Here is a 15288-nt window from a genome sequence, read left to right on the forward strand (position 1 = left end):
AACACCAAAATGCTTTAAACCACAAGTAGCCACCATAAGAATCATAAGAGTGCCCTAGCACAATGTAGAGTCGCAATTTGTATGCACGAATGTGGCCTGTCATGTGCACATGTGTACACACTCATATAGTTTTAAAAAATAGTTTATTCAAAAGAGAGTATATGGTGCATGCATAAAGCTGCCTAGAGACTTTTCCATGAGCTCACTATGCGCAATAAAATGACTAAACGTGACAAAAGCAGTAACAAACCTACTTCACTCTAGGCTAGGTTATGTAGGGTAAAGACATCACTCCAAAAAACTTTGGTTTTGAAGAAAGTTCTTTGGGGACACAGAAAAATAAAAGTAAATTCTGTGAACGATTGTTTTTTATACATATGACTCTAGATTTGTTAGCATACTGATGAAAACTTAGTGAGGGGTATATATAGAATAATATAATATTGAGGGGGTATACTATAATGTTGGAATACAGCATAAGGCCTTAAAGTAGGAAACCCAATCTACTAACATAATATGGCGGAAGGGGGAGTTCTTTACACGTGTCACAATCTGCGAACTGAAGGCTAATGTTCAAAACTAAAAAAAACCCCTTTGCACGCGATAAAGAGGGAGAGAGGGGGAGAGAGAGAGGCCTCCGAAGGCCGTACTATATAATAAAATGGCCAAAAGGGTGGAGGAGTAGATAGAATACTGGGACTTTTATTTTCCAATGCACCGGCCCATTGGTCATTAGGGGTGGGGAGCTAGTGGAGCTAATAGCATCACTTGAGTAGAGAGTGGCAAATGTCATAAAAATTGTGGTGGGCTCTTTATGTTCTGAGTAGAGCACGTCCTAACGGTTGGTGCATAAGAGAAGGAATTAATGTGGGACACGATCGACAGGCTGCAGGATGGGCGTGGTGCTTCCTTTGGCGACGTGGCTCTTGTTGGGCTTGGGCTCAGCGTAATCCACAGATATCCACAAAACTCTCTGCAAGGGGCTGTCGCTTGCCTGCACGTTAAAAATAACTTAGCAGTCGACTTTTAACGGCTGCACTAATCATCACTAAGCAGAGCCATTATCGCTAATCAGAATTTTCTTACTTGTTCCAAATATTGAGCGTGTGCTGCTGCACCAGCCTTCTCCTGCAGCGCTTGTTGATCATCATTTTCGCGTGCTGCTGCAGACGTAATTCCATGCTAGCTACGGTCATTACACATGAACTTTCGGTCGGATGAGATGACGAGAGAGCTAATTACCTGCCGCGGGAAGCGACCTGGCGTCCCCAACGGGAGCTATGGAAGTCTGCACCATGAAAAGTATCGCCATGATCACCACTACGTAAATACCAGCTGTGCCTGCAGTGGCCATAGCAAGAACAAACGGCTGGGAAGTTTGTGTGTGTTTGTGTGTGTGTGTGTGAGAGAGAGAGAGAGAGAGAGAGAGAGAGAGAGAGCTGCAGCTTGACAAACCTGCGGGCAAGCACATGAGCTCGCACTTAAAAGCACCAGTGGCCATTAATTTAGGAAGGGATGGGCACTTTTCACAAGAAATGCCTGGACCTTTGACCCCCATGTTTCGCTTTGCTTGTGCATGCCGCTGACAAGCTTGTCGTCCCAAGCCCTTCTTCTACGAGAAGCTGAGCTGTAGACTCATGTGGGTGGAATACAGCAATATGCATGAGCGTTGCAACTTTCCAGCCCACCCGTGCATGCTTTGCCTCCACAGAGGCCCTCAATGCCCTCAGATGGATGTGAGAGAGAGAGAGAGAGAGAGAGAGAGAGAGAGCCCCTCAATGCCCTCGTAACTAGAGGCGATCCAGGGCCCACATTTGCATGCTGGGCAGCTTTGATCTCTGCCATCCAATCGCTAGGGTGTACTAGTAGGGGGTGAGCTAGGGGCCAAAATTGGTGACCCTAGTTCACTCACTAGTTCATTGTGCATGCTTTGCTTCCACAGAGCACCTCAATGAGAATGTGTGTGTGTGTGTGTGAGAGAGAGAGAGAGAGAGAGAATCCTTGCTACATTTCGACGGGTGCTTAGAATTCACGTGAGCAGTGCATAACAATTGTGCTTCAATTCAAAGGTTAGTGATCATTGTCAGACCTTATGAAGTACATGATTATTGTGGTAGACTCTATTATGATCTAATTATAACACACCTACTAGAGCTACTGATGTAAAAAGGTTAGTACCCTTCGCTGCTTTTCTTATAAACTAGCATTCTTCTTTGCCACTTTATGAAAATCAACATCCTTGGCAAGTAGGGCATCTTGAATTGGCAAACAAGAAAGTTGGTTTGGAGTGGCCCGGGTCCATTCCATATCACAAGCTAACATTCCCCACAACTTGCAATTTTCACAAGGCAACATGAAGACATAACACTTGACCTATATCCTAGGTATGTGTGCATTACCTACCCTTTGTCTCCCATTGGCCGTATATAGCTTTGCTAAATCAAAAGGGAGCAAGCAACGTTCTCTAGTACTTGTCAAAATGTACCTCACAAAACATGGTGGATATCATGCCATTTCTTTCCTCTCTAAAATAAAAAAAATGATCTCATCAGTTTTAAATTCAAATTTTACATTTTATTTTGCTTCTTTTTTCCACGTTCTCTTCATCCATTTGCATAGGTGACAATATGTGGAGAGAGAGAGAGAGAGAGAGAGAGAGAGAGAGAGAGAGAGAGAGAGAGAGAGAAAACACACACACACACACACACACTCTTATGACACAAAGATGAGTGCTCCCATGTCTCTATTTTTTTATTGATTTCTTTGCAAGTCCTAATAGAGGAGTGACTATTCTAGGTAACCTCTCTCTCACCCTTACTTTCTATTGTACGAGAATGTGTGTGAACGTGTGCCAAAATGTGCATGTGTGTGTGTGTGTGTGCGCATGCATGTGTATGTGTGTGTGTATTCTAGGTAACCTCTCTCTCACCCTCACTTTCTATTGTACCATAATGTGTGTGTATTTATGGGTGTGTGTGTGTGTGTGTGTGCGCGCGCGCGCGAGAGAGAGAGAGAGAGAGAGAGAGAGAGAGAGAGAGAGAGAGAGAGAGAGAGAGAGAGAGAGAGAGAGAGAGAGAGAGGGCAACACTACACCCTTGAGACAAATCAGTGTACATGTTTGGTATATCCTCTGCTATCATACTATCAGGGTGAAACTTTTTCCATAGTTGAAACTAAGATGACATATGTGCATACCATCATCTAGAGTTTTCCCTTATGGCAAATTACTGGGAGAACTAAAAATGAGTCTACGACAAGTCATGTATGTAGGATATTGATATAGAAAATGCCTCAACCACAACTGGTATATAGCTTCCAATTTTTCTCTCGGGCCCTTATGTGGCACTCTGGACTTATGTGATCGTCCTAGATATCAAACTAGCTAGTGGTCTCTCTGCTAGCAGCATAGCTAACCTATGAGGACATAACCTCACGTATTGTACACTTTTGCTAATCATTTGAACAAATTGACATTTATAGCCTCTAATTTATGTAGATTTTCATTTTCCAACTTTATATGTGTAATCATGAGCATAGCAAAGAGGGACTAAGTGTTTCTAGGTTGTATTAGCTCGATTTTAACTACATGTGGACTTAGGGATCATTTATTTTTGACCTAAAACCTATTAGCTCAGGTATAAAATCCAGTTTGTGTAAAAACTCTTTTTGCATAATGAATTGTATGTCACTCTTTTTTAGCACTATGTACTTTTCCTCTACTTTTTGATCATCATATCTTCCTCGCAGATTGTTTGTTTGGAGTGTTATCTTCTTCTATGAGTCCTATTGTACACTTTTGCTATTCACTTGAACAAATTGGACATTTATAGCCTCTAATTTATGTAGATTTTCATTTTCCAACTTTATATGTGTAATCATGAGCATAGCAGAGAGGGACTAAATGTTTCTAGGTTGTATTATCTCGATTTTAACCACATGTGGACTTAGGGATCATTTATTTTTGACCTAAAACCTATTAGCTCAGGTATAAAATCCAATTTGTGTAAAACTCTTTTTGCATAATGAATTGTATGTCACTCTTTTTTAGCGCTATGTACTTTCCCTCTACTTTTTGATCCTGATATCTTCCTCGCAGATTGTTTGTTTGGAGTGTTGTCTTCTTCTATGCATTCACAAGTGAAAGCTCTACCCAACAATGTAAGTCTCTTGCAATAAATTTTGTGCATTTATTGTCTATAATTATGAGAGACTGGGAACTAGCACATCCGCATCTCCACTTAACCATACCATATATAAGCCCTTGTCCTACTAGATATAGGCCCCATGTATTGCGTCTATGTCCTGGCCCTTGGCCTGACACATTTTACCCTAGGCCTAACCCATCTTACCCTAGAACTGACATTACTCCCCCATTAGAGAAGCGTTTTTGTCCTAAAAACACAGGTGGTGTTATCTTCATAAGAGCAGTACTATATTACACAGTGGCATCCCTCACAAATCCAATCGTCCATTTGATCGATACATGGCTCATTAGGTTGTTCAATGCAACCAAGAAAAACATCTTGATTTTTCACATTGTTGTCCTTACGCAATCGTTGGTGTAGCCACAACATAGTATGTAGAATCTATTTATGACTCACGTGAGTATTTTAAATGAGTTACAAAAACTAAGACATGTCTAAATAAATGACCAGGTTTTACACTTTTTGAATATATTGGAACATGCAAGAATACCCCTGTTCAACTTTCCATGAAAGTGACATGCTGACATAACTTATCAGCAAAGATTGGGTCCTTGACTTGCTATCATTTCTCATCGGTAAACAACCCCACCATAACTGGTGATTGAGGTTGAGAACCTGACTTAAATATGAAGGGACTAAACCTAATCAGAACATGCTTTCCCACATGGTAAGCAAACTCCAACTAAAGAGATAACCTTTCCAATTGGATTGCTTTGTGCTAATGTGCATGCTTAGCTTATCCTTTAGCGTAATATTAACTCTTGGAAATTGCCTATCTGTCTCTGGATTAATGGGAGTACTTATATTGAATTGTCTCTCCCCAATAGCTTACAAATAGTCTTGCAAAAATGATTGGTAATAAACATGGCACTACTAGGATGCTTTGGAAGATTTGGGTAAATAAGAGTATTCGTTCACCTGTTTTCGACGCTGTGACCCAAAGTGGTCTCCTATAGCAAATCTGCAGGCAGGTCTACTTCTGCAACCTCTGTAGGCAACGATTTTGGTCTCTCCTCAAACTCACAGCACCTGCTTGTTGTTGAAGCTCTCTCGTGCTTGCTTGCAACCCAAGCTACACCTCCGCTTCTACAACGTACGCAGAACCTGCTCTGATACCATGTGTTGGATCCGAGTGTGCGACAATGCGTGTGTGTGTGTGTGTGTGTGCAAGGGGAGAGAGAGAGAGAGAGAGAGAGAGAGAGAGAGAGAACACAGGAAATGGGTGGGGAGACTCAAAGAGTGAGCAACCCCCTATACACTTATGCTATGTATAAGGTATACAAGTCAGTGGGCGCTCGGACTCTGGGCGGCCGGGCAAGACACAGGCGCCTATACCCCAACAATATACTAAGGCTACCATAGGTTAAACCAAAATAAAGTTCAATGGGTGAAAGGGCTTTGTGTTTACACTCTGGAAGTGCCATCGCACCTCGACTTTTGCAACTAGAATAGCTACTCATTACAAATAATGTTTTTAACCATAATCTGTATCATTTCATAACTCTAAAAAATAAGGCTTTGGTATGAAACTTGAGTTGACCCGTGGGTCAACACTCCCCCTCCAAATTCATGTCATCCTTGACATGACCAAATTGTCAATGTCAGTGCAGTCTTTGTTGTTGTTTTTGCTTTTCTTTTTGTTCCACTGCTTGCACATTGTCTTTTGGATGCCTCTGTAAATTCCTTAGTAGAATTTCTTTTAATGTCCAATGCTTGTCCTTCAGGAATGACTTACGGCTTTGAGTCTTCATTTGTCTGCTCTTCTTCATTGGGGATTTCTTTGTTCCTGCATAAAGGTGATCAAAGTCTCATTTGCCACTGTTAGCTTTTGTGTGATGTGTAAATAATTATACTACTTATACTTGATACATGAATTAATTAAATCTCGGCAAACCCTAGTTAATCCCCCAAGTTAGTAACTTGTTTCAAAATGGCCTTATCCAACATCATTCACGATAAATGACCATCTATGAGCTATCATTGTCCATTTGTCCCCCAAAACTCATATACATGATGTACAGGGTATGTAGATGGCTGTCATGGATTCCGATTTAAAAAATTGCATCTTTGGCTAGGGGTTAGACTTTCTATCCTTTTTTTTTGGCACCCTTAGCTTGTATTCTCTATTCATAGCCTACTGACAAAGTTTGGGCTTGATTTAGACTTGTATTTGGCTTTCTAAGCTAACTTTTTAGATCTCAGTCTTGAAAATGACTAGTGGGCATCTCTGGCACCTTTTCTGGCTGCCAAACTTGAAATGAATTATATCGTGAGCATCCTCTAAACATGTAGAACAAATGATGATGACCGAGATTTGGGCTCGACCCTTGGTTGCTCCTGCAGACATCTATAGCGATAGATGATTGAATTGTCATTTTTGCCTGCCTTTTTTTGCTAGTATTGTTAGTCCCTTTTGTTTGTTAGGCTTCATTAAGTCACATACAAGATAGAAGATTTACAATATAAGGATCTACTTCCTTTATATGCTAGCTCCACTATCAAGGATTGCCATGGTTTTTACACCTTGGAATTCCACAAAAAGAGTGGCGTTCCCATCTTGTCCCTCATAGTAGTCCCCTACTTTGTTCAGAGGTATCGGTCTTGTGTTTAGCTGAGGCATTTCAAGCTCTTTGATCCCTTCCTCGATTTGAGACATTGGGTTTTTTACGCCAAATTTCTATAGGCATTTTTCCACAGTAGTCCACCTGTTTGGTCTTATTTTGAGCAATTCGGCTAATTTTATCGTACAGGTGACTGGGGTAGATAGAATATCTATTAACCCTTAAGAGTTGATGACCTTATTGGAAGACATTCTGTGATGGGACTGAAATAGAATCCGACTTGGCCTCGTGCTCTCCCATATAGGACGGTAGTGTTCTTAGCAAATGGGGTTGATTGTCCATAGAGTGTACAGATCCTTTGTCTCCCCCAATACGATTGCACTTCTAGATTTATTCAAGATTCAATCTCAATTTCCTCTATTGGTGGACGAAACACTCCTCTTCCATCATTGCTCTAGTTTACTCGTCTGCTTATCTCACTAGCTTCATTTGCTTCTCTGACTTGTTTCCATAATTTGTCAAGACAATCTTAGATTGTTTGAATCATTTTGTGGCACATTTCAAGTCTTTGCTTTTCTAGTTCCACATAGGGATATGTCATCCACCTCTATTCTTGGGTTTGGTTATTTTTTATCCGTGTTTCGTAGGCTTTTAAGAGGACATCTAATGGCTCATTAAGCTTCTTGACCAATATTGATCCTTCTGAACTAGCACTTATCGTTTTCTCTTCCATGGATGGTTCTTCTGCAGGTTGAGATGTTTGCATAAGAGAAGGTGCAACCATTTCCTTATGGTGTATTATCTTCTCTTTAGCTTAGGTAAGCTCCTCAGCTAGGGATTTTTGCTCTTGTTCCCTACGTGCTTTCATCCTAGCCTTTCTAGCTTTCCAACTATTTTGTTTGCTCTTGTTTTTTTGACTAGGTGCGGCGATCTTTGGTCCATCATCCGACGTCTCTGGTCTTGCGCCAGTTTTTGTTTTCTCTATCTCTGGATTCTCATCAGCTTCCTTTTGAGCTTGCACTCTCGTAACTACTTGAATTGGTACGACGTTTTTGTTTTTTGAGCTACTAGGTAGCGATCCCTGATACATTTGTTGTGTTCTTTCTAATTTGGTTTGGGTTTTTAAAATAATCAAGGATTAAGTGAATGATGCCACAGTCAAGACATGGGAATTTACTTGAGTGATCTCCGTCTAAGGACATTGTTTGACCATGTGATTGTCACAGCTTTTGTGATAATCTGTCTCTGGTTGAGGAGCTTCTTCTTACATATCCTCTTGACTGTAAACAGGTTCTGACCTAGCTAAGCCGCTATTCACAACAATGAACCACAATGTCCTTTCCTCCATCTCATACCTTATTTCTTCAGGTCAAAATGCAAGAGGTGAAGGTTGTACCAACCTTACCACTCCATATGTTTCTCTCATCCTCTGTCGCTTTGAAGGGTAGTACCCATTTTGATGGTTATAATACATTGTAGTTGGTACTAGCACTTGTTTATTAGATGCTTCCATCATCGATGTGTATCTCATGTCTATAGGCATTCTAGCACCTAGCAGTGGAGGTTGTTGTGCTAAGACAAGCTGTGGCCTTGAAACTCCTCTTTGACCTGGCGCATTCCTCGTAATATATATGGGTGGAGTATGTGCTATTGGAATAGGTTGTGCATGCCTCTCCGTATCATATTCCATGCTATAGTAGCACTCTTCCCTCATATGATTTTTCCATTCCCCCTCAATTTTGCACCACTTAGGCTCCCCCAAATCAGAATTTACAAGAAGAGTTAACCTCTTGACCACGTCGTCGATAAACTTTTCTTGATTGATAGGTGCTGCTGGATTTGTAATGGACTCAATCATCTATGAATCACTATGCTGAGAGGATGTGTCATCCTCTTGATTCTTACAATCGTTTTCTTTATATTTCTCATAGTTATCCACCAGATAAAGAGATTCTTTGAACAATTCATTTAACGTCGGGCTCTTTATTATATGCAGATCCTTCTAAAGACCCCCATGTCTCATTCTCTAGATAAAGATCAACACCAATCATGCTTGCGTAGGTAGTTTTTCTCTCGGACAGAACTTGACATATCTCATGAGACTCAGTGCTACCTTTCACATAGATTTACCCTCTTTTTTCCTGAATCTGTGTATTTCCACTAAGTCGAACCATGTAGCAACCTCGTCTTCCAGAGTCAGCCCAAATCTTGAAAATTGTGTTGCAAAATCCAAAACTTCCTCTGCTCTAACTACTCTTTTGAAAGCCACTACGTGATCTCTCGGATCTTTATCTCTAGAGTACTTCCTGTTTACCCATTTTTGGACTTGGGACTAACTCGCCGATTGTCTACAAGTCTAACCTTAGACTCTCCCAATGCTTCTCTTGCTTCAGGCCTTCTACTATGCCTAGGTTCTTCTTTGATTTCATCTTCTAGTTCATATATTTGTGAGTGTCTCACAATAGGTGGGTCTTCTTGAAACTCTCTCTCTCTCTCGATTCTTATTGTTTCTATATAAGGTAACCCTGCTATAGTCGATCTAACGGTTGGTCCTCGACCTTTACTCAAATACGGATATGATGGAAATAGTGGTGGTGCACTTGGTCCTGGGATGATCGGATAACCACCTCTATTGATATCTGGTCTCAGTATGGTGATGTAGACTTGACTGCAATGATTGCAATGTATTTGGTCTCACGTTGCTCATTGGTGGATAGATCGATATTTCCAATCTCCTTGTCTAGTCTGATTGATACCTGATTGTAGATTGGCCTTCTTCAAAGGGATTGGTTGTTTTGTTGGAGATTGGTTCATTCAGAAGATTTACTTGAGGAGGCATGTATACCATCTCTATGATCATTTCATCTCTCTTTATTGCTCTAGGAGGGAATCCAAGTGGTTCAAGTTTTGGAATTCTCGTAGGAGTCTTCATGTTTGGTAGGGGGTATCTATGGTCCTTCATTGAACAAATATACACCTATTTATAATGCAGTCTGTGGATTTGTGCTTTCTACAGCTCTGTATTCTTACCCATACTTATCAAAAACTATAGATTTTCATTGACAGTCGACTTTGTATGTATAGACATATAAGAACTTGTAATCCATCACCTCTTTTGGGTATGGCTCTGAGAACCTATAAAGGTTGACCTCACTGCCGTCAATGTATCTATATAATCCTTCACTCTCATGATCTATCATCCAAACTCTCTCAACAAACTTGGTCTTTGTCAACTGCAAGTTTGGAAGATCCATTATGGGCGGATGCTCCTCTATCGCAAGGATTTCAAAGCTTGTATAAGCTGAGTTTGAATCTAAAGTAGACATGATTTTGGGGGGTTAACAGCTCTAGCTTGATGTAAGCAGTCTTATCTCAATATGTCAAGTGCTTTAGTTAGGAAATAGTCAAAACTATGTCCAAAACCACGATCATTTCCTCTCAATTCTCTCAAATTGTCACTTTTAGACGCCCCTAAGTTTCGAATGCATTTTGAGGCCTTAAATGACATTTTTTTAAACCTGACCAACAATGAATGATCCAAAGGGTCTTTGATTTTTGTTTAGGGGTCACACTAAATCTTGTAGAGCTACTCTGAAGCTTCGTTTTGATAAAAAAGGTTTCTCACTCCAATACCGAGAGCTCAAGTTATGGCCAAAACAGTCTTCTATTACATTCAACCTTCCTGTAGATCAATTCTGGCGATTTCAAAGTGCCAACACTAGATGCATGTTTGGTCCACTAACATGTGTGCAAAGTTTGTTTTGGAGTGATATTTGGGATTCTAGGGTCAAAAGAAATTCCTTTGACTAGTCGAAGTTCCTGTATAGCCTCAACCTGTGCATGGAGTCCTCATACGCGTATGATGTCTCCTGACTCAGAATTTTTCCAAACTTTACTTGTAGACTCTCCTTGATGTACTCTAACCACCCCAATTCTTAGCTCAGGGGGTGCACTATGTAATCATGTTAATGTATAACGTGAGTTCAAAAGGAGAGGTTTTAAAATGCAAAATTTTAGGCAATTTAACAAGATACACTAAAATAAGGGGGTTTTTTATTCAATTTTGAAAAGAAAGTTTAAAATAAAGGGTTTATTTTATTCATTTAGACATATTAAAAGAGGGGGTTTTTTAATACCCCATGAACGCACGTTATATAGGGGGGTACTGAACGGTGAAACCCCAAGATTTTTAGTTTATGATTCTGACATTTTCAGTTAGGTCTATCACACCTTTTTGTTTAGTTTCTTGCAACTTCCCTCGGAGATTAGATAAGCCAAAAGTGATCCAAATTGAACGAAACTTGGTCTCTAGGCTTATTTTGTGATGGAAAACACTTCTATAAGCTCAGATATAAGTTTTGGCTTCTAATTTGGGACTTGAGATATCATACACGTATGATGTCTTTTGTGGCAAAATGAAGCGTCTTTTATCCCAAAAGACTCTTTATCACTCAAGCAACTCTCAACAACTTTCAGAATTCAATTTCAATACTTTTTGTGCAAGTTATGGTCAATACAAGCATGAACCTTGCCCAATTTCCGTCTTTTGGCACTTTTTAGACCAAATGCTGTCCAAATGCAATGAAGTTTTGGCTAGGGACGTCTTTTGTGCTTTAGGACACTAGGATATACTGAGATGTTTGATTTGACCTAGATTTGGCCTAAAAGTCTTCATACGTGTATGATGTTTTTTGGCTTAGATTTCACTTATGCTTCTTTCCAAGGTGCTCCTTAATGTATACAGTAAGAATATGTGCTCACACAAAATTTTGGATGTCAAAATTGCACAAAATGACCACTTTTTCACCTTTACCTTCTTGGATTTGCAAAAATCTTTTTAAATTCAAAGTTGTGTGTCCAAATGAGATGAAATTTTGCAAACATGCTTAAATCATCATTTTCAAACCTCTTGTGTGGTCAAAAGTGCAATTGGACTTTTAGATCTTGACTTGAGACATCAAAATTTCTCTAAAAACACAAATTTTACCTGTCACCTTCCATGAAGTGAAAAATCACGCTTTTCTCTCTAGATATATGTCCAAAATGATTCAAACTTGGTGAGGATGCTCAAAACAATGTGTCAAAGCAGCCTATAGTGACAAATGGTCATTTCTGTTCAAAAATTGGCCCAAGAGACATCATACGCGTATGATGTCTATTTGCTTCAAATTGAATGAAACATGGTCTCTAAGCTTGTTTTGTGGTGCGACTAAACACCCTGATCTGCTTTGATGTCAGCTTTGGTCCCTAAAATTTCCCTTTAAACATCATACACGTATGATGTCTAACTGGTCAAATTCAAGTGAAACTCACTCTAGAGGTCTCCCACCTCACAAGCAACTCACAACAGCTTTCAAAATTCAAGTCCAACATTTTTTGTGCTAGATATGATCAATTCAAGCATTCACTTTGCCTAGGTCCATCTTGTGGCCTTTACAAGGCCCAAAATGCTTCAAATTCAATGGAATTTTTCCTATTTTCTTCCTAAATTATCTAGACCACAAGGATACACTCAGAATGGACTTCTGTTTCTACTCCAGGTTCTCCTCGGTATGTGCAACATGCCCATGTGCTCACAATAAATTTTGGAAATCAAAATTGCACAAATTCACCACTTTTTAACAAGAGAATCCCCTGAAAGAGTAAAATCTCCTCAATTCTCAATCTATATGCCCAATTGAAATGAAATTTGGTGTATGTGCTCAACACAACATGCAAAATATGGGTATAATATTAGAAGTTCACTTTTGCAGCCAGAATTACCCTTCAAACATCATACGTGTATGATGTCTGTTGATGGATTTTTGGCTAGAATAACCACAATTATTCACAAGTCTCCAACACTAGCACTTTTGCTAATTTTCCTGCAAAAATATTCTCAGAATTACAAGCTTCTGTTATTACTATTTTCGACACTCCATCTTTTGTCTTTTGGGTACTAAGGGTTGGTTAAATCCCTAGTCTCAAGGTGTCCTTAGGGTAAAACACCCCTTTTGAACACTCTGCTACATTCAGATTTGTCAAATTTGGTCTCCATATGCCTCTTGAGACATCATACACATATGATGTCCAAGTTTGCAGAATTTCAGGTTTTCTTTAGAGAACTCTTGCAAATGTCTTCTTATATGCACAACAGGAATCAGCCATGAAAATTCCTGCTACATCGTTTTTCTTGAAAGTCAAACCAGGCAAAATAGACTCTTGAGATGTGTCTCCTATTCTCTGAGTGACATTCTGGTCTTGGGTCCTCTGCTACAAGCCTCATTGAATTCTATTAAGTCCTTGACCCTAATAACCATAACTCCTCTAGCACTTTGCATTTGAATGAGCACCTCCTTCAATTGGAGCATGATTTCTCTCATACACTAGTATGCAGGCTTGTCGCCTAGCGGTATTTCCACCTAAAGCCCCATGACTTGAGGTCTGCTATAGTTAAATTTGTGTCTTTTGGATGGAATTCTCTATCATTGCTAGTGAGGTCCCACTCTGGAATCCTTTCCAATACTCGGAACACGTGCAGGGTGAGCTGGTAACCGACATAGTTCCCTGGTCATGATAAATGGTTGACTTCCAGTTTGCAATTATCCTTTGGCTCCCACATAGAGCATCTGAAATCACTCCAAATCTAATTAGACTAAATCATCATCCTGAAACTGGTCGATCTGAAGACTTTTGGCTCTCTACAGACTCTAATTAAGTGCTCAATGGATCTAATGGGGTCAGATTCAAAATGAGTGATGAGTAGCACAACTTTTCCCTTACTGAGAGTTGAATCCACTTCTTCCTCCTGTCCTCCAGTTTGCTGTTGTGAATTTGGATGGTCTCTTGTTGGTGGTTCATGTTGCTCCACTAGGTCTCCTGCTATTTAATTTGGAGGTGCGTTCCTCATTGATGTCCCCCCATCGGATGCCTCAGTGTTATGACCATTGACTCCATCATCATCATCATCATCATCATCATCATTGTCAAGCTTCTTCTGGTGTTGGTGATCCTGGTCCTGATCTCGGTTCTCCTCATCTTCCTCATAATCATCATCCTTATATTTTTGGCTATCAATAAACTCAATGATAGCTTCATTGACCAATGTCGTAGTGTATTGTCCTGCTTTTTCTTAGACTGTCTCGATGAAGGCTTCAAGATCATATACATTAAGAGTGAGATCCCCATTCTTATCCACAATCTGCACTAAAATGTGGTAGATGTATTTCTAGGATATAGCATCCTTTGTCACTTGATGTACTTTGAATAAATCCCTATAATATGATCTCTTAACCTCTAGTAGCATCTGGTAGCAATCAACATCCCTTAGAGCCTCTTCCGTTGATTATTGAATGATTCTATTTTCTTGGAGAAGGTTGTGAATTTTATTTTCTAGTGCTTCCTTCTCCCTCATTTGATGATGTTCTTGTATCTGTATAGCCAGGTTTCTGGCTGCCCAATTGGTCTTCTCCTCCCTTAGCTTCTTAACTCTTCCTGGGCGTCCTAAATTTCTTGTTGTAGTGTTGCACTAACACTGGGAGCTGGAGGTTTGAGCCTCCATCATATGGTGTGGCTCCTTCTGAACAATTTTTGTAAGAACAGTTTTGATGGTTTTTACTACTTTCAACCTGACCATTCCATCTAGGATAATATGATGTTGACTTCCTATGTTTGATTGAAAACATTCCCTTGAGAATTCCCATCGTATTATTAATGAAATTAGTGCCCTGGTCTGACACTATCTCAATGGGACAACAATATCTACACATGATATTTTCATAGAGGAAGGAGTAGTTGACTTATCAGTATTATCTAGTAGAGCTTTTGCCTCCACTTATTTGTTGACATAGCAGGTAGCCATAATGATATACTTGTTCCTTCTAGGAGTTATCTTTTTGAATGGTCCCATGAAGTCAAGTCCCCACTTCATAAAGGTTTTTAATGGTATAAATGGAGTTAGTGGTGTCATGTCGATTGCTGTAGGTCTACCCATCCTTTGGTAGATGTCATAAGTCTTACAAAATGTTTTGACATCAGTCATCATCAACTGCCACCACAATCCTACTTAGAGGATTTTCTTGTATGTGATTTCAACTAAAAAGTGACGTCTGACATCACCATTATGTGCTTCAACAGTAACTTGCATTTGTCCTTTTAAAGGTACACAACACCGAAGTACTCCATCAATTCACAATCTGTAAAGTGCCCCCACAATAATGGTGAATTTCAGACTTCAGATGATCAGTGCGTTTTTCTTATTTTGAGGCCAACTTCTAGGAGTTTTCTTAGCTGAAGGAAATCATACACTTCTTGTCATTTTGGGTCTGGCTCTTCCTCAGTTGTGCTTTAAAATAGTTCACCGTCTATTGGTTCATCTCTCAAAGATGTTTCAGAGTAACCTTCAATGTTTCTTGAAAGAAAATGAGCTCTACAATGTGACTTTCCTGGTTTGTGGAAAATTTTGAATTTGAATTCCATTAAGAACATCATCCACTTGATTAATCTTCCATGTATGATCACTTTATTAATAAAAAACAATAAAG

At 39.8% G+C, this 15288-nt stretch overlaps 1 protein-coding gene across 2 annotated transcripts; it reads right to left on the bottom strand.

The window, feature by feature from the left end:
- Positions 1-328: 328 nt before the first annotated feature.
- Positions 329-2000, bottom strand: LOC147435159 (uncharacterized). Of its 2 annotated transcripts, none has more exons than XM_086487903.1 (4): positions 1456-2000; positions 1243-1341; positions 1087-1160; positions 329-994 (listed from the first exon to the last, which is right to left on the bottom strand). In XM_086487903.1, the coding sequence occupies exons 1-4, from the start codon at positions 1556-1558 to the stop codon at positions 863-865; spliced, it is 408 nt and encodes a 135-aa protein (XP_086344029.1). In that variant the 5' UTR covers positions 1559-2000; the 3' UTR covers positions 329-862. The 2 variants fall into 2 exon arrangements, with proteins under 2 accessions (XP_086344029.1, XP_086344028.1); XM_086487902.1 differs by having other exon boundaries at positions 1087-1163; positions 1456-1965.
- Positions 2001-15288: the final 13288 nt, after the last annotated feature.

Source organism: Adiantum capillus-veneris, chromosome 18 (genome assembly GCF_014529385.1).
Source record: "Adiantum capillus-veneris isolate H3 chromosome 18, ASM1452938v2, whole genome shotgun sequence".
Taxonomy (NCBI): domain Eukaryota; kingdom Viridiplantae; phylum Streptophyta; class Polypodiopsida; order Polypodiales; family Pteridaceae; genus Adiantum; species Adiantum capillus-veneris.

Coding starts and splice junctions, on each gene's coding strand:
- LOC147435159 (XM_086487902.1), bottom strand. CDS start 1,558: ATGGGGGTCAAAGGTCCAGGCATTTCTTGTGAAAAGTGCCCATCCCTT. Junction 1,164..1,242: donor CAGGTCGCTTCCCGCGGCAG/GTAATTAGCTCT, acceptor TTACGTCTGCAG/CAGCACGCGAAAATGATGAT. Junction 995..1,086: donor ACGCTCAATATTTGGAACAA/GTAAGAAAATTC, acceptor TTTAACGTGCAG/GCAAGCGACAGCCCCTTGCA.